General features: G+C 42.7%; 1 protein-coding gene across 1 annotated transcript; it reads right to left on the reverse strand.

Moving 5' to 3' along the window:
• Positions 1 to 7,915: 7,915 nt before the first annotated feature.
• Positions 7,916 to 9,852, reverse strand: LOC310940229 (glial cell line-derived neurotrophic factor-like; the record flags this gene model as incomplete). Its single annotated transcript, XM_083905160.1, has 2 exons — positions 7,916 to 8,463; positions 9,633 to 9,852. 2 exons carry the CDS (start codon positions 9,850 to 9,852, stop codon positions 7,916 to 7,918), a joined length of 768 nt encoding a protein of 255 aa, XP_083761286.1.
• Between the last annotated feature and the right edge of the window lie 3,106 nt (positions 9,853 to 12,958).

Raw genomic sequence — 12,958 nt, forward strand, 5'->3', positions numbered from 1 at the left:
TTATTTATTATTTATTATTTCTTTTAGGTGCGTCTCCTTTTCTAACTTAAAACATATTGAACCTTTTCGCTTCGAGGGGAAACACTTGTGCAATGCCGCAGCTTTCGTGGAGGAATGCTCGCTCACTTTGAGTGGAGGAGCCCATATTGTTTTAGAATCATGATGAGCAGCAGATTTATGAACACACACACACATGGCTCGGCGGTATGTCAGTTGTTGGCAGTCGTCCGTTCTCCTCCTCTTGGCTGGACTTGAACGCTGAACGTGGTTTGTGTGAGAAGATAATGACGCCGTTCGTACGGGACTCTTTGTATTTGTCACGCTGTCGATTAACTCATGTAATGTGGGACTTCCCCTTTAATACCCAAGTTATGTTCAAAGGTCTAGTTATATGCACAGGCTTCACAAGCATTAAAGGCGCAATATGTAGGAATGTGGCCAAAAATGGTTACTACACTCAAATTCAAAATACCGAGGTCTTTTAGGTTTCTTTTTCTCCGCCATTGTAGCTCAGACATAACTGGCAACCCGTGGTTGCTCGGCAGCTGAGACTCTACTGACTGCAATGATTGGTAGACGGTGGTAGGTGGCGCCACATGCCAAAACATGATTTCAAAACATAAACATGATTTGCAGTCTGCAAAATATATTTTTTTTAATGCGAATATTTTGTCTGTACTGTTGTTGTTGGTGAGTTCAGTTTGTTATATGAACATTATTCCTTTGTGACATATTAGGAGGGTTTTACACAAGAAGGCTGTCTTTGACATCATTAAACAATAATGAGTGCATTACAGAACAGAGAAAAAAAACGAATCAAATAAAGTCTCCGATGTTGCAGTATATGCATGATTCTGTCACATTAATTAAATAAAATCAATCCAATCCAGTTGATTTAGAAATCCCATTTAAAACAGCATAGTTGACCAAAGTGCTGTATAGTAACAAAGCAAACGGAACGACACATTCCAAGTGAGAAGCAAGAACATGTCAAATGCAAAAGCAGAAAATGTGTGTTTTTTAAAGACAGAAACAGGAAATGATGAGGCCTGCCGGTCTGATCATTCCACACTTTGGGAGCTGATACCGCGAAGGCCTGATCCCCCCCCGAGCTTCAGTTTTGTTTTGGTACGACCAAGAGCAGCTGATCAGCTCATCTTAAGTCGGTATGAATGAGAACCTAGTCTGTGAGTGTGTGTTCTTTCATCTTTTAATACCGGGGATCATGAAGAACTTTTAGTAACCTGCGTTGTCCTTTTATTTTACAGAGCGTAATTACAGATATGACGGAATCCGAAGCTACAGATCCTTTCTCATATACCGCTGAGGTGTTTACGCAGGATGTAAGCAGTTCCTCCCTTTAACACCGAGGGGAATATGTGGACTCGCAGAGGTACGTGAGGATTTACACACACCAAAACAGATGCAGATGGCGAGCCAAGTCCTGCTTTTATGCACGAGGGTGGTGGTGGTGGGGGGGAGATAGAGAGAGAGAGGGAAGAAGAAAACAGAAGGATGGAGAGCTGAAAGAGGGGACACGAGGGTGAGGAGGGGTGTAGAGATGTGGAAGGTGGTGAAAGACACAAGGAGGATGAAGGGATAGAGGGGAACACGAAAGGGACAAATGTAGGTCGGGTTTATCCTCTCATGAGGGCAGGATGGATGGTGATGTGGGGCCTGGTTTGCATCCTGGGATCTTAGACACACACACACACACACACACACACACTGCTGTGTTTACAGAGGAGATTAGGGTAGAGTTCCATTCCTCAACATAGCAGAGGTAATTCTGAGCCATATGTATAAACTATAAGAGCGATGTTCGCTGATGTGTGACGATGTATGTTATGTAGATTTTGCGTAACATTTATAACTTTTATGGACCCAGTGGGAACTCTCATATGCATGCGTTATACATTAAGTAGCGGGGTTACGTACGGGAGGAGCAAATAAGGCTATTGGAGGTTTGACTTTTTGAATTATTTTGCAGATAATATGATGTCAGAAAGACTATGTTGAGCCAACTCTTCCTCTTCTTTGGGCAAGGGATCCTCTGCCTCCATCTCTGTCCTTTGTGTCCTCTCCTGTTACATCAGCTGTCCTCATGTCCTCCTTCACAACGTCCATGAACCTTCTGTGTGTGGTCTCCTCTCCGCTTTTTTCAACATGCTTTGAATACAATCCAAACCAACTGACCTTAACGCGCTATATTTTTCTTACAATCAACTTAACTTATCTTAAGCTGAACTTAAACAGCTCTCGTGTCTGTTTCACCCTTCCAAATTACAGATTGGCACAGTCCATGTCAGAAAACATAGACGCACATGTGATGGATGTGTATATATAGCACAGGTGTAAAGCAGAGAGAAAGAGAGAGAGAGAACACTGTAACGCACGTTCTCAGGTTTCAAGTAAATATTTAAACATCTGAGCTTTAACACCTCTCTCACACACACACACACACCAACACCCAGGTGATAGTGTTACATTCACACTCACCGTCTCCCCTCGTCGGCCAATAACTTAAACATATCCAGTTCATAAAGCTGACAGAGCATATAATTGATCTAAAAAAAAAATTCAGACCATCTTTTCGTCACGGCTTCTTCTATTATTTCCAGGTTTTCGCTGATGTTTGGAACTGGAAGGTTCACATGCAGAGGCACAGTAGCTCTTATCACCGTAACCTTAACCTAACCACAATTCAAAAGTGAGCCCTAAACTTCACCACACTCTTAGAAATAAGGGTTCCAATAGGGTCCTTCTACAAGGGCTGAGGTTCTACCTGGAACCATTTGCTTCTGAAAAACCCTTTCCTTAAATAAATGGTTTTAAAAGGGTTCTTGGTGGAACCCTCCAAAAGGGTTCTCCTATGAGGACAAGCCGAAGAACCTTATATGTATCTACTTAGCACTTTTATTTCTAAGCTACTCAGAAATGATGAGGTTTGGCCATATTATGGACCAGGTTTTGGTCTCCATTGGGACTCCAGGTCCTGACAAAGAACACACACACACACACACTTTTTCACATGCACATCATCGTGTGTGTGTGTGTGAGCCGGGTTAGTCCAAGTTCAAAGAAGACCAAGTAAATCGGACTTTGTTGATGTTCTCGTCTCACCGATGTTACGTAGCTGAACGTGTGTGTTCTCTCTGACTGATAACAGGGCGTGTTGGTCTGTGTGTGTGTGTGTGTGTGGTAACAACAGTTGTGAGTCGGGAGTCTGAGTCTGATGATCCAGACTGGAGGTTTTGGCACTGGGCCACGCAGTGAAGGGGTGATCAGTGCGAGCGCAGTCACGGCTCCATGTTTAATCCCCTCTTGCCTCTGCTTTGTGTTGCAGCCAGTGTGATGACAGCGCAGCAGTGATTCCTTAATTTTGATTGAACCAACAATACTTGTGTTTTCTATTATCTGCAACTTTTCACTCTTCTTCTTCTTCCTCCTGTGTTTTTGTTCGTCATCCTTCAGGCCTTTTCACTCTGTGTCAACTGTTGAGACGGCATCAGACATTCATGCATCTTGACTTGACTGGTGGTATTGTTCCCATGGTTGATGCCTCTCTCTCTTTTCTCCTCCTGTGGTTGTGTTTACAGATGTCTCATCACAGAGCTCGACAGATTCCAGGGAAGCGGCGCAAAGACGTTCTTGTGGTTTTTTCGCCAATCTCCCGATATGGCCGTGATTGCGTTTTAGGTCGTCCTGTGTGTCTTTTCTCATGCTCGCTGACACAAAGGGGGGGGGGGGGGGGGATGGGGGGTAAACACGGGCTCTGCCCACAATTGCTTCTTCCTGTAAACAAACTGGTGACTGATTCGAATTTGAACGATGAGAATTTGAGCGACCGCAAAGAGACGCAAAGAAGGCTCTTGTTAAAGTCTTAGGTCGACTTTTAACGGAGGTGATTGGCTTAGAATCGAAACGTTATTGTTATGCATTCAAGTTGAATGTTATCATTGTGCGTCTTTGAGATGGAGGTCACAGCACTCGAAGCCAATACACGTCATTTGTGTAAAATAGATAGTGTTGCATAAGTTGTTTAGAAGCTGCTTCATGTGTAGCCAGCAAGAGAATGTGGCCTGTACATGCACACACACACACACACACACACAAAAATGGCCTCAAAAACAACACAAATACTGTGTTTGTGGATTAGTATGTGGTTTGGTCAGAGAGTTTCCTTTTTTGTTTTTGCAGCAGACCTCTGACAGAGCTCTGTCTGGCAGTCGAGACGTTGCCTCTCGACGTAAACATTCCTGTCATCTACGTATTTGTAAATTTCCATTATGCCTTGCATATTTCAAGGGAAATTCCACCGAGTACTGAGTATTAGTGGCAAACTGAAGAGGAGAGGAAAAAAAACGGATCTTTTGAGAATAAAGTCATCATTATTATTTTAGAGTCAAGCTATATTTTGGTTTGGGCTTCACAAATAAGGAAATTTGAAAAGATTGTGCAAGAAACAGAGGGCCAATTCCAATTCTTATCTTAACCTTCAAGCTCAACCCTTAATCTTAACTGGCCCTCAAAACCAAGTGTTGAGGGTTATATGTCACTTAGAAATGGGACACCCCTTAAATGCAGATACGTCTTCAGCCTGTGGGGGGCATAATAACGCGAAAGCTGCATCCAGTCTGTCAACTCCAAAAAAGAAGAAGAACACATTTACGTCACAGTTAATTTCATAATTTTTATATCTCTATTAACAAAGAAAATAGTTCATTTGTAGCGTACTCGTTTTGCTGCTTTCGGTGCCATCTTTGTTATGTCAAAACACGCAATGCATTCCGGGTAGCCCTTGCTCCCAAGGATGGTCTCGGAAAATCTCAATATTGAGGGCGATACAGCCCTTAAACTCGCCCCTCAACTTAATTTTTCTGGGAATCGGGACAGCACTTGCACTAGAGGGAGCGTGCATTTTTGAGATTGAGGGTTAAGCAAGGAATTGGAATTCACCCAGAGTCTGTTTTCGAAGAAAGAATCACACAGACGGTCATCTCTTTTGTGGAGGAGGAGCTAGTGGTTGACTGCTGGTTACCTGTGCATTGTGTTGCTATTTAATAATAATAATAATAATTACAATAATACATTTAATTAACGATAAAAGTCTTGTAATATTCCGAATCATTCTCGTCTTACGATATCTCGTTTGGCCCCTATAGAGTGGAATCATGTCATCGACAACAACAACACAGTCACTTAACTGTTACATAATCCCCGCGAATTGACCCACATCACTTCTAAGTGTGACATGGCTACGCCAGTATTTAGCACATGTTTGGAAAGCCAAAACCCCTTTAACTTGCAAATACTTGTGTTACACCCGCAGTGCAACATCATCCTTCATTACAAGCTCAACCTGACACCGTGGACAAAAGAGCCGAGGACACACATCTGACTAATGACACCGTCTTCTCCCGACTGTCAGCGACTGCTCACGATTTCCTCCTCTGACTTCAAAAATGCATGTAAATGAGCTCCCAGGAGCCACGATTCACACATTTTTTTTTTTCTTTGACTGTCATTTTGATGGAAGACTTAATTTGTCTGCCATCGTTCTTCACATTTAAACTCTTACAGATCAAAATGTCAAGCACGGGGATCTTCGGGAGACAAGTGTTGAGCTAAAACCCCGTTGCGGTGAATCTGTCAAACAGCGTCAGGACATTCAGCTTCTCAGAGTCTCTGTGGATCTGTTGAATCAGACTCGCGGAAGAAATGTGAGAGAGCAAACGGCGGCGGTTCAGGTATCCACAGAACCACACGTTACTTAAGCAAGACTTTGTGCTCTCGTGTTCTCCGACACCTTTGTCTCATTTGGATATTCTCTCTTTTAATCATGCCGTCTTTTTACTCTTCAAACGTACACTATGTCCTTTCTTCTCATTGTTTTCTTTATGTTGTTAAAAAATCTTTTATTAACACTTGTTTTTTTTCTTTCTTTCTTTCTTTCTTTCATCCTCCACTCTCGGTCTCACCTTCCACCTGTTCTCATACTGCAGATGTAGGTAAGGATACTCCGTTCCCCCTGCTTTATGTCTGTCCTCGTCATTTGATCCCATCGGTTTTTGCTTTTCTCTCATATTGAATGACACACTTTTGTTCCCTCCTGTACACAAAAGTAACAGAAAAATGCTGATTAATTACTGCCACCGTTATAGAAATAGGTTCAAAGTAGACAGATTTACACCTGCGTGGTGTTTAACGACAAATCCACGCACATCCATTCATTGAGGAAAGGGTCATTTAAAAGCGAATGCTGTATAGAATAACTAAATGTGAACCATCAGCGATTCCTCTAACCCAGGGGTCTCAAACTCAGGGCCCACCAGTCGATATTTACATATGATTATGTAATATTATTATATTTATTCATTACAATTGTCTACATGTACGTATATGTTGATTTAATCTTTAAATGATGTTTTATTTCTGTCTGTTTTTGTTTTTTACAGAGTATTTTTGTGTCATGAATACTAGAAGTTCATTGGCCCCTGATCTAACCATACACTCTTAGAAATAAAAGTGCTAAGTAGAACCATATAAGGTTCTTCGGCTTGTCCTCATAGGAGAACCCATTTAGGCTCCAGGTAGAACCTTTATAAAACCCTATATTCAGGAAAGGAGTTTAATAGGGTTCTCTGGATCAAAACGGTTCTTACTGGAACCATTAGTGTTACCAAGAACCCTTGAAAAACCCTTTCTTCGGAAAAAGGGTTTTTCAGAAGCAACTGGTTCCAAGTAGAACCTCAGTCCTTGTAGAAGGACCCTTTTAGAACCCGTATTTCTAAGAGTTTGCTCCCTCCCTGTAATTTTCTGTGACCGAAGATTTTAAAGGCAATATTTGACCCCGAGTGGTGCTATTAAGCAAACACCGGGTTCCTTTTGTTCTGAAATGTAAAAACATAACATTGCAGTGTTGAACCATGCAGTATTTTGCTAGTAATATATGGAAAATACATTTGGCACACTCCAAAACATCACATACCAGTAATAAATAACATTTATTTACTTTTATATATATATAAAAACCCCAGAAAATAAATAGGAATAAGTTAATACATTCAACATTTTTTTATAAATACTTGTTGTCCATGATTGGGTAGAGACTGTCACGACATGTTCATGCAGTTAAGTCGAGCTGTGGTTGGAGCTCCACGACTGTCCCGGGTATTCAAGTACTGGTCAGGGAATCTAGCTACAGGTGGCCCCTTTTTCAGATTTGTTAGTGTTTGGTGTTTCCTGGATGACCCAATTAAGCACTATTCCACGTCTTTCTACTATCCACTAACTTCAATTTGACAGTTTTTCTAACCGTAATCCTCTTCTGTGTAGTGGATTCTTCTGTAATTTCTGCATCGAAGCTCAGGGGCAGGAACTGTGCCGCATGCACGGATTACCTGGGCTAGATTGAGTCCAGTTGAACACATGCATGCAGTAGTAATCTGATTCACAATCGCATTATCTGGGTGTTTTTGTCTGATTTAGTACAATTTCAGTCAGGGAAAACATCCATGCATCCATCCTATATCCTCCACATGAGGGTTGTGAGTCAGCTGACATAGGGCGGGAAAGCGGGGGTACATCCCTGGGACACATAGAGACGACAACCATCCACTCTCACGGTCAATTTAGAGTGTCCAATTCACCTAATCCCCATATTGCATGTTTTTGCACTGTGGAGAGGAGAACATTCATACTCCATTCAGAAAGGCCCTTGTTTTCTACTGCCATGTGACTGTACTGTGTGACGAACATCGCGACTCTTCCCCTTATATTACTTGATGAGCTGAGGTCATACACGGTTCCTTGCAATGTAAAAAAAAATCTACAAAAAAAACAAACAAACACTCAATAGCATACACTTTAAAGTGGGAGTTACCCAAAACCCGACACTCGTTCGCCACGGTCCCTAAACGCAACCACATTTCCTGGCCGAGTGTTTTTTCAGCGTGTGGTAAACGAGGTTGTCGTCCAGAAACGAGACGTCGTCGTCGAACGCCGTCGGCCGGCAGCAGGCGCGAGAGGGCGTGTCCCTGGGGGGGAACCTTCTGTTGTGAGCCAGGTTGTAGAGGATTTTGTCATAATTGGCCTCAGACTTCCTGCAGGGTCCTGAGCAGTACCTGAATATCATTTCCTCACCGGAGCGGTAGCCTAGACCCAGATCTGTCACATTGAGGTGGATCTGTTTGAGTACACAGCCCTGTCCTCGTCCTCCTCCTCCTCCTCCTCTCTCCCTCCTGCCTTTTCCACTCTGCAGGCTTCCCCCACTTTTCTTCTCCCTTCTGTGACGACTGCTACTGCTCAAGTTTTCTTTGGAAGGGGACGGGGTTGTGGTGGTGGTGGTGGAGGAGGAGGAGGTAGATGAGGACACAGAGGAGCGACGTATCCTCCTGATGGTCACTTTGATGAAGTCCACTAAATCTTGGAAATCGCTGGGGAGCGGCTCCTCCGCGGTGGCTGAAACACATCAAGCAGCAGAGTTGTGTAAGACAGACTGAAAAGAGAGCACACGATGTTTGTGTTTTGAGCTCCAAGTTACTAATGGATCCCATTCTTCTTCATCCACCAGATCTTTTTTTTTTTTTCTTCACATGGACTTCATTAAAGCTACAACAGCCAAAAATGTTCCCTAGAGCCACAATTGCGAATCCATTTCTGTATTTTGACAGCTATTTAAAGAATGAATTTAGAAGTAATTGTGATGGCAAATAGTCTAAATATTCAACTCAACACTTCAACTTGTGCTTTGAGTTTCTTATTGTTGTCTTATTTAGTCACTTGGTCGATAAATCTGGTCATTTATACCCCCTTTTTAATAATTGGCATTGATAAATATTATTTAATTCACTGGACTTTTATTACTTTCTTGTACGTTTACACATTTGTTCCTCGAAACTTCAGCCAAGTCCACTAAAATGTTGTTGTTTTTTGATGGTGTCATGTATTTTAGTTTTTTTTTCCAGTCCAGATAAACTACAGACTATATAGACTGGAGTGTAAATATTTATTCAAGTTTGTTGTGTTTAGTTTCTCTATTTTATCAGATAGAGAGAAATAGGGGAAATTAATAATAACATCATATGTGAGTACACTCTTAGAAATAAAAGTGCTAAGTAGAACCATAAGGTTCTTCAGCTTCTTCCAGGTAGAACTTTTTTTTTTTTTTTTTTAAACGTTCCACCTGGAAACATTTTGGAGGGTTCCACCAAGAACCTTTTTAAAACCCTTTATTCAGGAAAGGGGTTTTAAAGAGCTCTGGATCAAAAATGGTTCTTACTGGAACCATTAGTGTTACCAAGAACCCTTTTCGGAAGCAAATGGTTCCAAGTAGAACCTCAGACCCTTTTGGAACCCTTATTTCTAAGAGTGTAGTGTAAACGGTAGAGTCAATACTAGCTCTGTGAACTAACACACAACTGTTTACAGTATACACTGTTCCATGTGGAAAATGTACAGAGACACCAAAGATCCATTGGTCTGGATGAGGTAAGTGATTTTTTTAGTTGACTGAGAATTGATTAATTCATTATAAACATCCAAATGTCTCCTATATCGTTCTGCTATGTGTTTCAGGAATACAACAGAAAGACAAATGTCGTCTTCTCTTGGCCTCGGCAGTCTCTTACATTGTCCTCCCGCAGTCTGCGTCTCTTCCCACTCCGCCGTGTCCGTGGCAGTGACAGACACTCGGATGTGGAGCTGCTGCGGCGGCTCCCGTGGAGTCTCGTGGGCCACGCGCTCTCTCCTCCTGGCGGGCACGGACTGCTGTCGGCTCCGCGCCATCGGACTGGCGCGCACGGAACTCAGCAGGATCAAACAAGTGGTCAGACTATCCCATAACTTCATTGTCCACTTTGGTCCGACAGAGGGACATGGCGCGAGGGAAACTCGTTACTGCTCATCTGATAAACATCAACATTTGAAGACGTTTACACACTTTGGAGAGGGAACGCGGAATCGGTCAGGATCAGCGTGGTGTCATTGCCTGCGTATTGTGCACAGCACGCTATCGCTTACGCGCCAGCTGCGTCTGCGGCTTGGCGCAACATCCAAAAGACGCACTGAACCAAAGCCAGAAGCGCGAAACAACTCCTGCCTCTGAAGTTATTGTTGGATCCAGTGAAGAAAAAAATACAACAACAAAAAAACTCCCAGTTTACAGTCCTTCATTCAGTCCTGGGTGGGTTCTGTTGCACAATGCGGTGACGCAGACTCCTGCTCATCTCCACTCACCATCAACCCTGACAGGGAGAAGAGAGAGGACTGAGAGAGAGAGAGAGAGACGGTGGTGATGACGTCCAAAAGTCCATCCTCTGTCTCCTCCAGTCTCCTCCCATGTAGACTAACACAGAGGGATGGAGTTCCAAAATCTGGACTGAACTCCAGAGTTGAGTCGAGGAAGAGGACATAGCTCAGTCTGTCTGAAGAAGGGGGCGGAGAGAGAGAGAGAGAGAGGAGTTTCACACTTTCCACTAACAATTCATCAGATTCCATTTCCTGCTGCTTCTGGTGTTCGGATGATACTGCACGGATGGAAATGTGTTTCCAATTAAGCAGTCAGAGAAAAGAATGAGGTTATAGGTTGTGTTGCGGTTTCTAGAACCAACAGGTGATACTTTTCAGTAACGGCTTTGTTTGAGGTGATGTTTATTGTTACAGCTGAACGTGCAAATCAGACAGTAATCTTTGTTAAACATACTGTATTGTCCCTCCTTCAGTTAGAAAGAAAGAACCGAGTGAAGAAAGTGTCCATCCAAATCCAATCGCCTTTATCTACACTCTCTGTGATGCAAGGAGAACTTTCACAGAGCCAACTCAATGATGCACACTGAGAATCTTCTGTGTTTTTAAGCACAGGGCCGGGCCCAAACCTTTATGGGGCCCTAAGCAGAATTTGATTAGGGGGGCCCCCCCTCTTATCACCTTTGTTATTATTGAAGATTATACGAATGTAACACTATACGTTACAGTTGTGTTATTTACACCAAACGAGTGTCACTCAGTAAAATAAAAAATGTGGCCGGCACGGCACGACTTGGCACATTTTTTTTTTTGCTTTTCCATTAGCGATAGTACCCGGTACCTGAACAACAAAAGCCCCTTTTTCCACCTATGGTCCCAGCTTGTATCGCCTCACCACGGCACGGCACGGCACGGCACACAGTCACAGTCCAGGTACTATGCGAGTGGAATCGCAACTTAACCGCGCCGAGGCGAGTCAAGCCGCTGGAAACGCGGCAAAAGTCACGGCAGTTTCATGCGGGCATTGCTATGATGACTCCGCCCACGTTGAGGAGGTACTATAATAATGGAAAACCATACCGAAGCCGGCGAGGCGAGGCATGCCAGGACTGTGTAGTGGAAAAGCACCAAAGACATGGTGAGTTTAAAAACTCTGTTTTAGCATTAATAATGTGCATTTATGTTGTTACATGGTGTGTGACGATGTTGACGTTATCAGGAAAAAGTCCTAATCAGGTGTTTTTTTTCCTACCAGGAAAGGGCTATCATCATCACCTCCACATGGCCTCATTTGAGTGTATAAAAACACTATCATATGTAATATCATCATAAATAATGTGATTTCCATTCCAAAAGGTGTGCTCATGTCTCTGCAGGCCGAAGAAAGACCACTTCCCGTTTGTCTCATCTGTTGCCTGTGTTCGTCTGCTCTCTGTTGTAATGTTTTCAGAGAATAACAAAGGGGGGAGATGTGTGTGTGCGGCGCATGAGAACCATGGGAAATGATTGGAAGCAGCCAGAGTGAAGTGAGAGTGATCTGACGAGAGTTCATGTGCCTGCGTGTCAAGTGCTCTCCTTCCAAGGAGAGTTGAACGTTGCTTATTTCACTTTAGTCTCACAGTAAAACGGACACACACACACACACACACACACACACACACAGCTGTAATGCTTGAAGGCATTTTATGTGCAGGGTAAGCAGAACAAATTGTATATATACATATATATATGTATAGAAACAGTAGATTATAATGTATACCACATGATTGTATTGGATTTAGACGGATCATGTTCCTACACTCTTAGAAATAAAAGTGCTAAGTAGAACCATATAAGGTTCTTCGGATTGTCCTCATAGGAGAACCCTTTTTGGCTCCCTTTTGGAGGGTTCCACCAAGAACCAAGCAACAACAAGCAAAATGGTTCCAGGAAGAACCTCAGCCCTTGTAGAAGGACACTTTTGGAACCCTTATTTCTAAGAGTGTATACAGTTCCAGAAAATAGATTTAATGGTATATAGATTTAGGTTTGCAAATTTTGTTCAAATTTTTGTCTGCTGAGGACTTCTCAGCGTGCACATCTTTCCTCTGTGCTGTAACCATAACTTTAAATCTCTATATACATCTGCTATGGCCTCACAAACCTTTTATCAATGCTCTTTCTCCATTTCCTTTCCATTTTATCAGCTTTAATAGCTTAACCTTAAACACGGGTTAATGTGAAATACACACTGTGTACAGCCATGGATATTTTAATGCATATGTGTGCACGTGCACCCTTCTCCTGTAGTGACTCATGTTTGTGTCAGTGCGTGCACACACGTTAGCCACATTGTATTGTCATCACTTGAATATGCAAAAAAAACAAAACAATTCTAAATATGCTTTTATTGCACATAAATCCAGTTGTTTTCTGCTTTTGTATTTAAAAAAATGAGACTATTTTTCACTCAAAAGCAGCTTCCCGTTGCACTGACATCGCTCCCTCTGCTGTGTGGAAATACCTCATCCTCAAGCAATTACACTCTCGCCAAGTAGCGAATACACCAAACAGATGTCCGATTCCCTCCTTGAAAGGCACACAAGGGCTTAATCGTGAGTCTGATCTGCAATTTACTTCAGACGTTTTTTTTTTTTGGAGGGGCATGTAAAAGGCTAATTGCACAGGTCATTCCATCCGTCATTATCGGCCACCGTGAAACTGTAGCCCC

This window comes from Microchirus variegatus (genome assembly GCF_963457635.1).
Source record: "Microchirus variegatus genome assembly, chromosome: 18".
NCBI lineage: Eukaryota > Metazoa > Chordata > Actinopteri > Pleuronectiformes > Soleidae > Microchirus > Microchirus variegatus.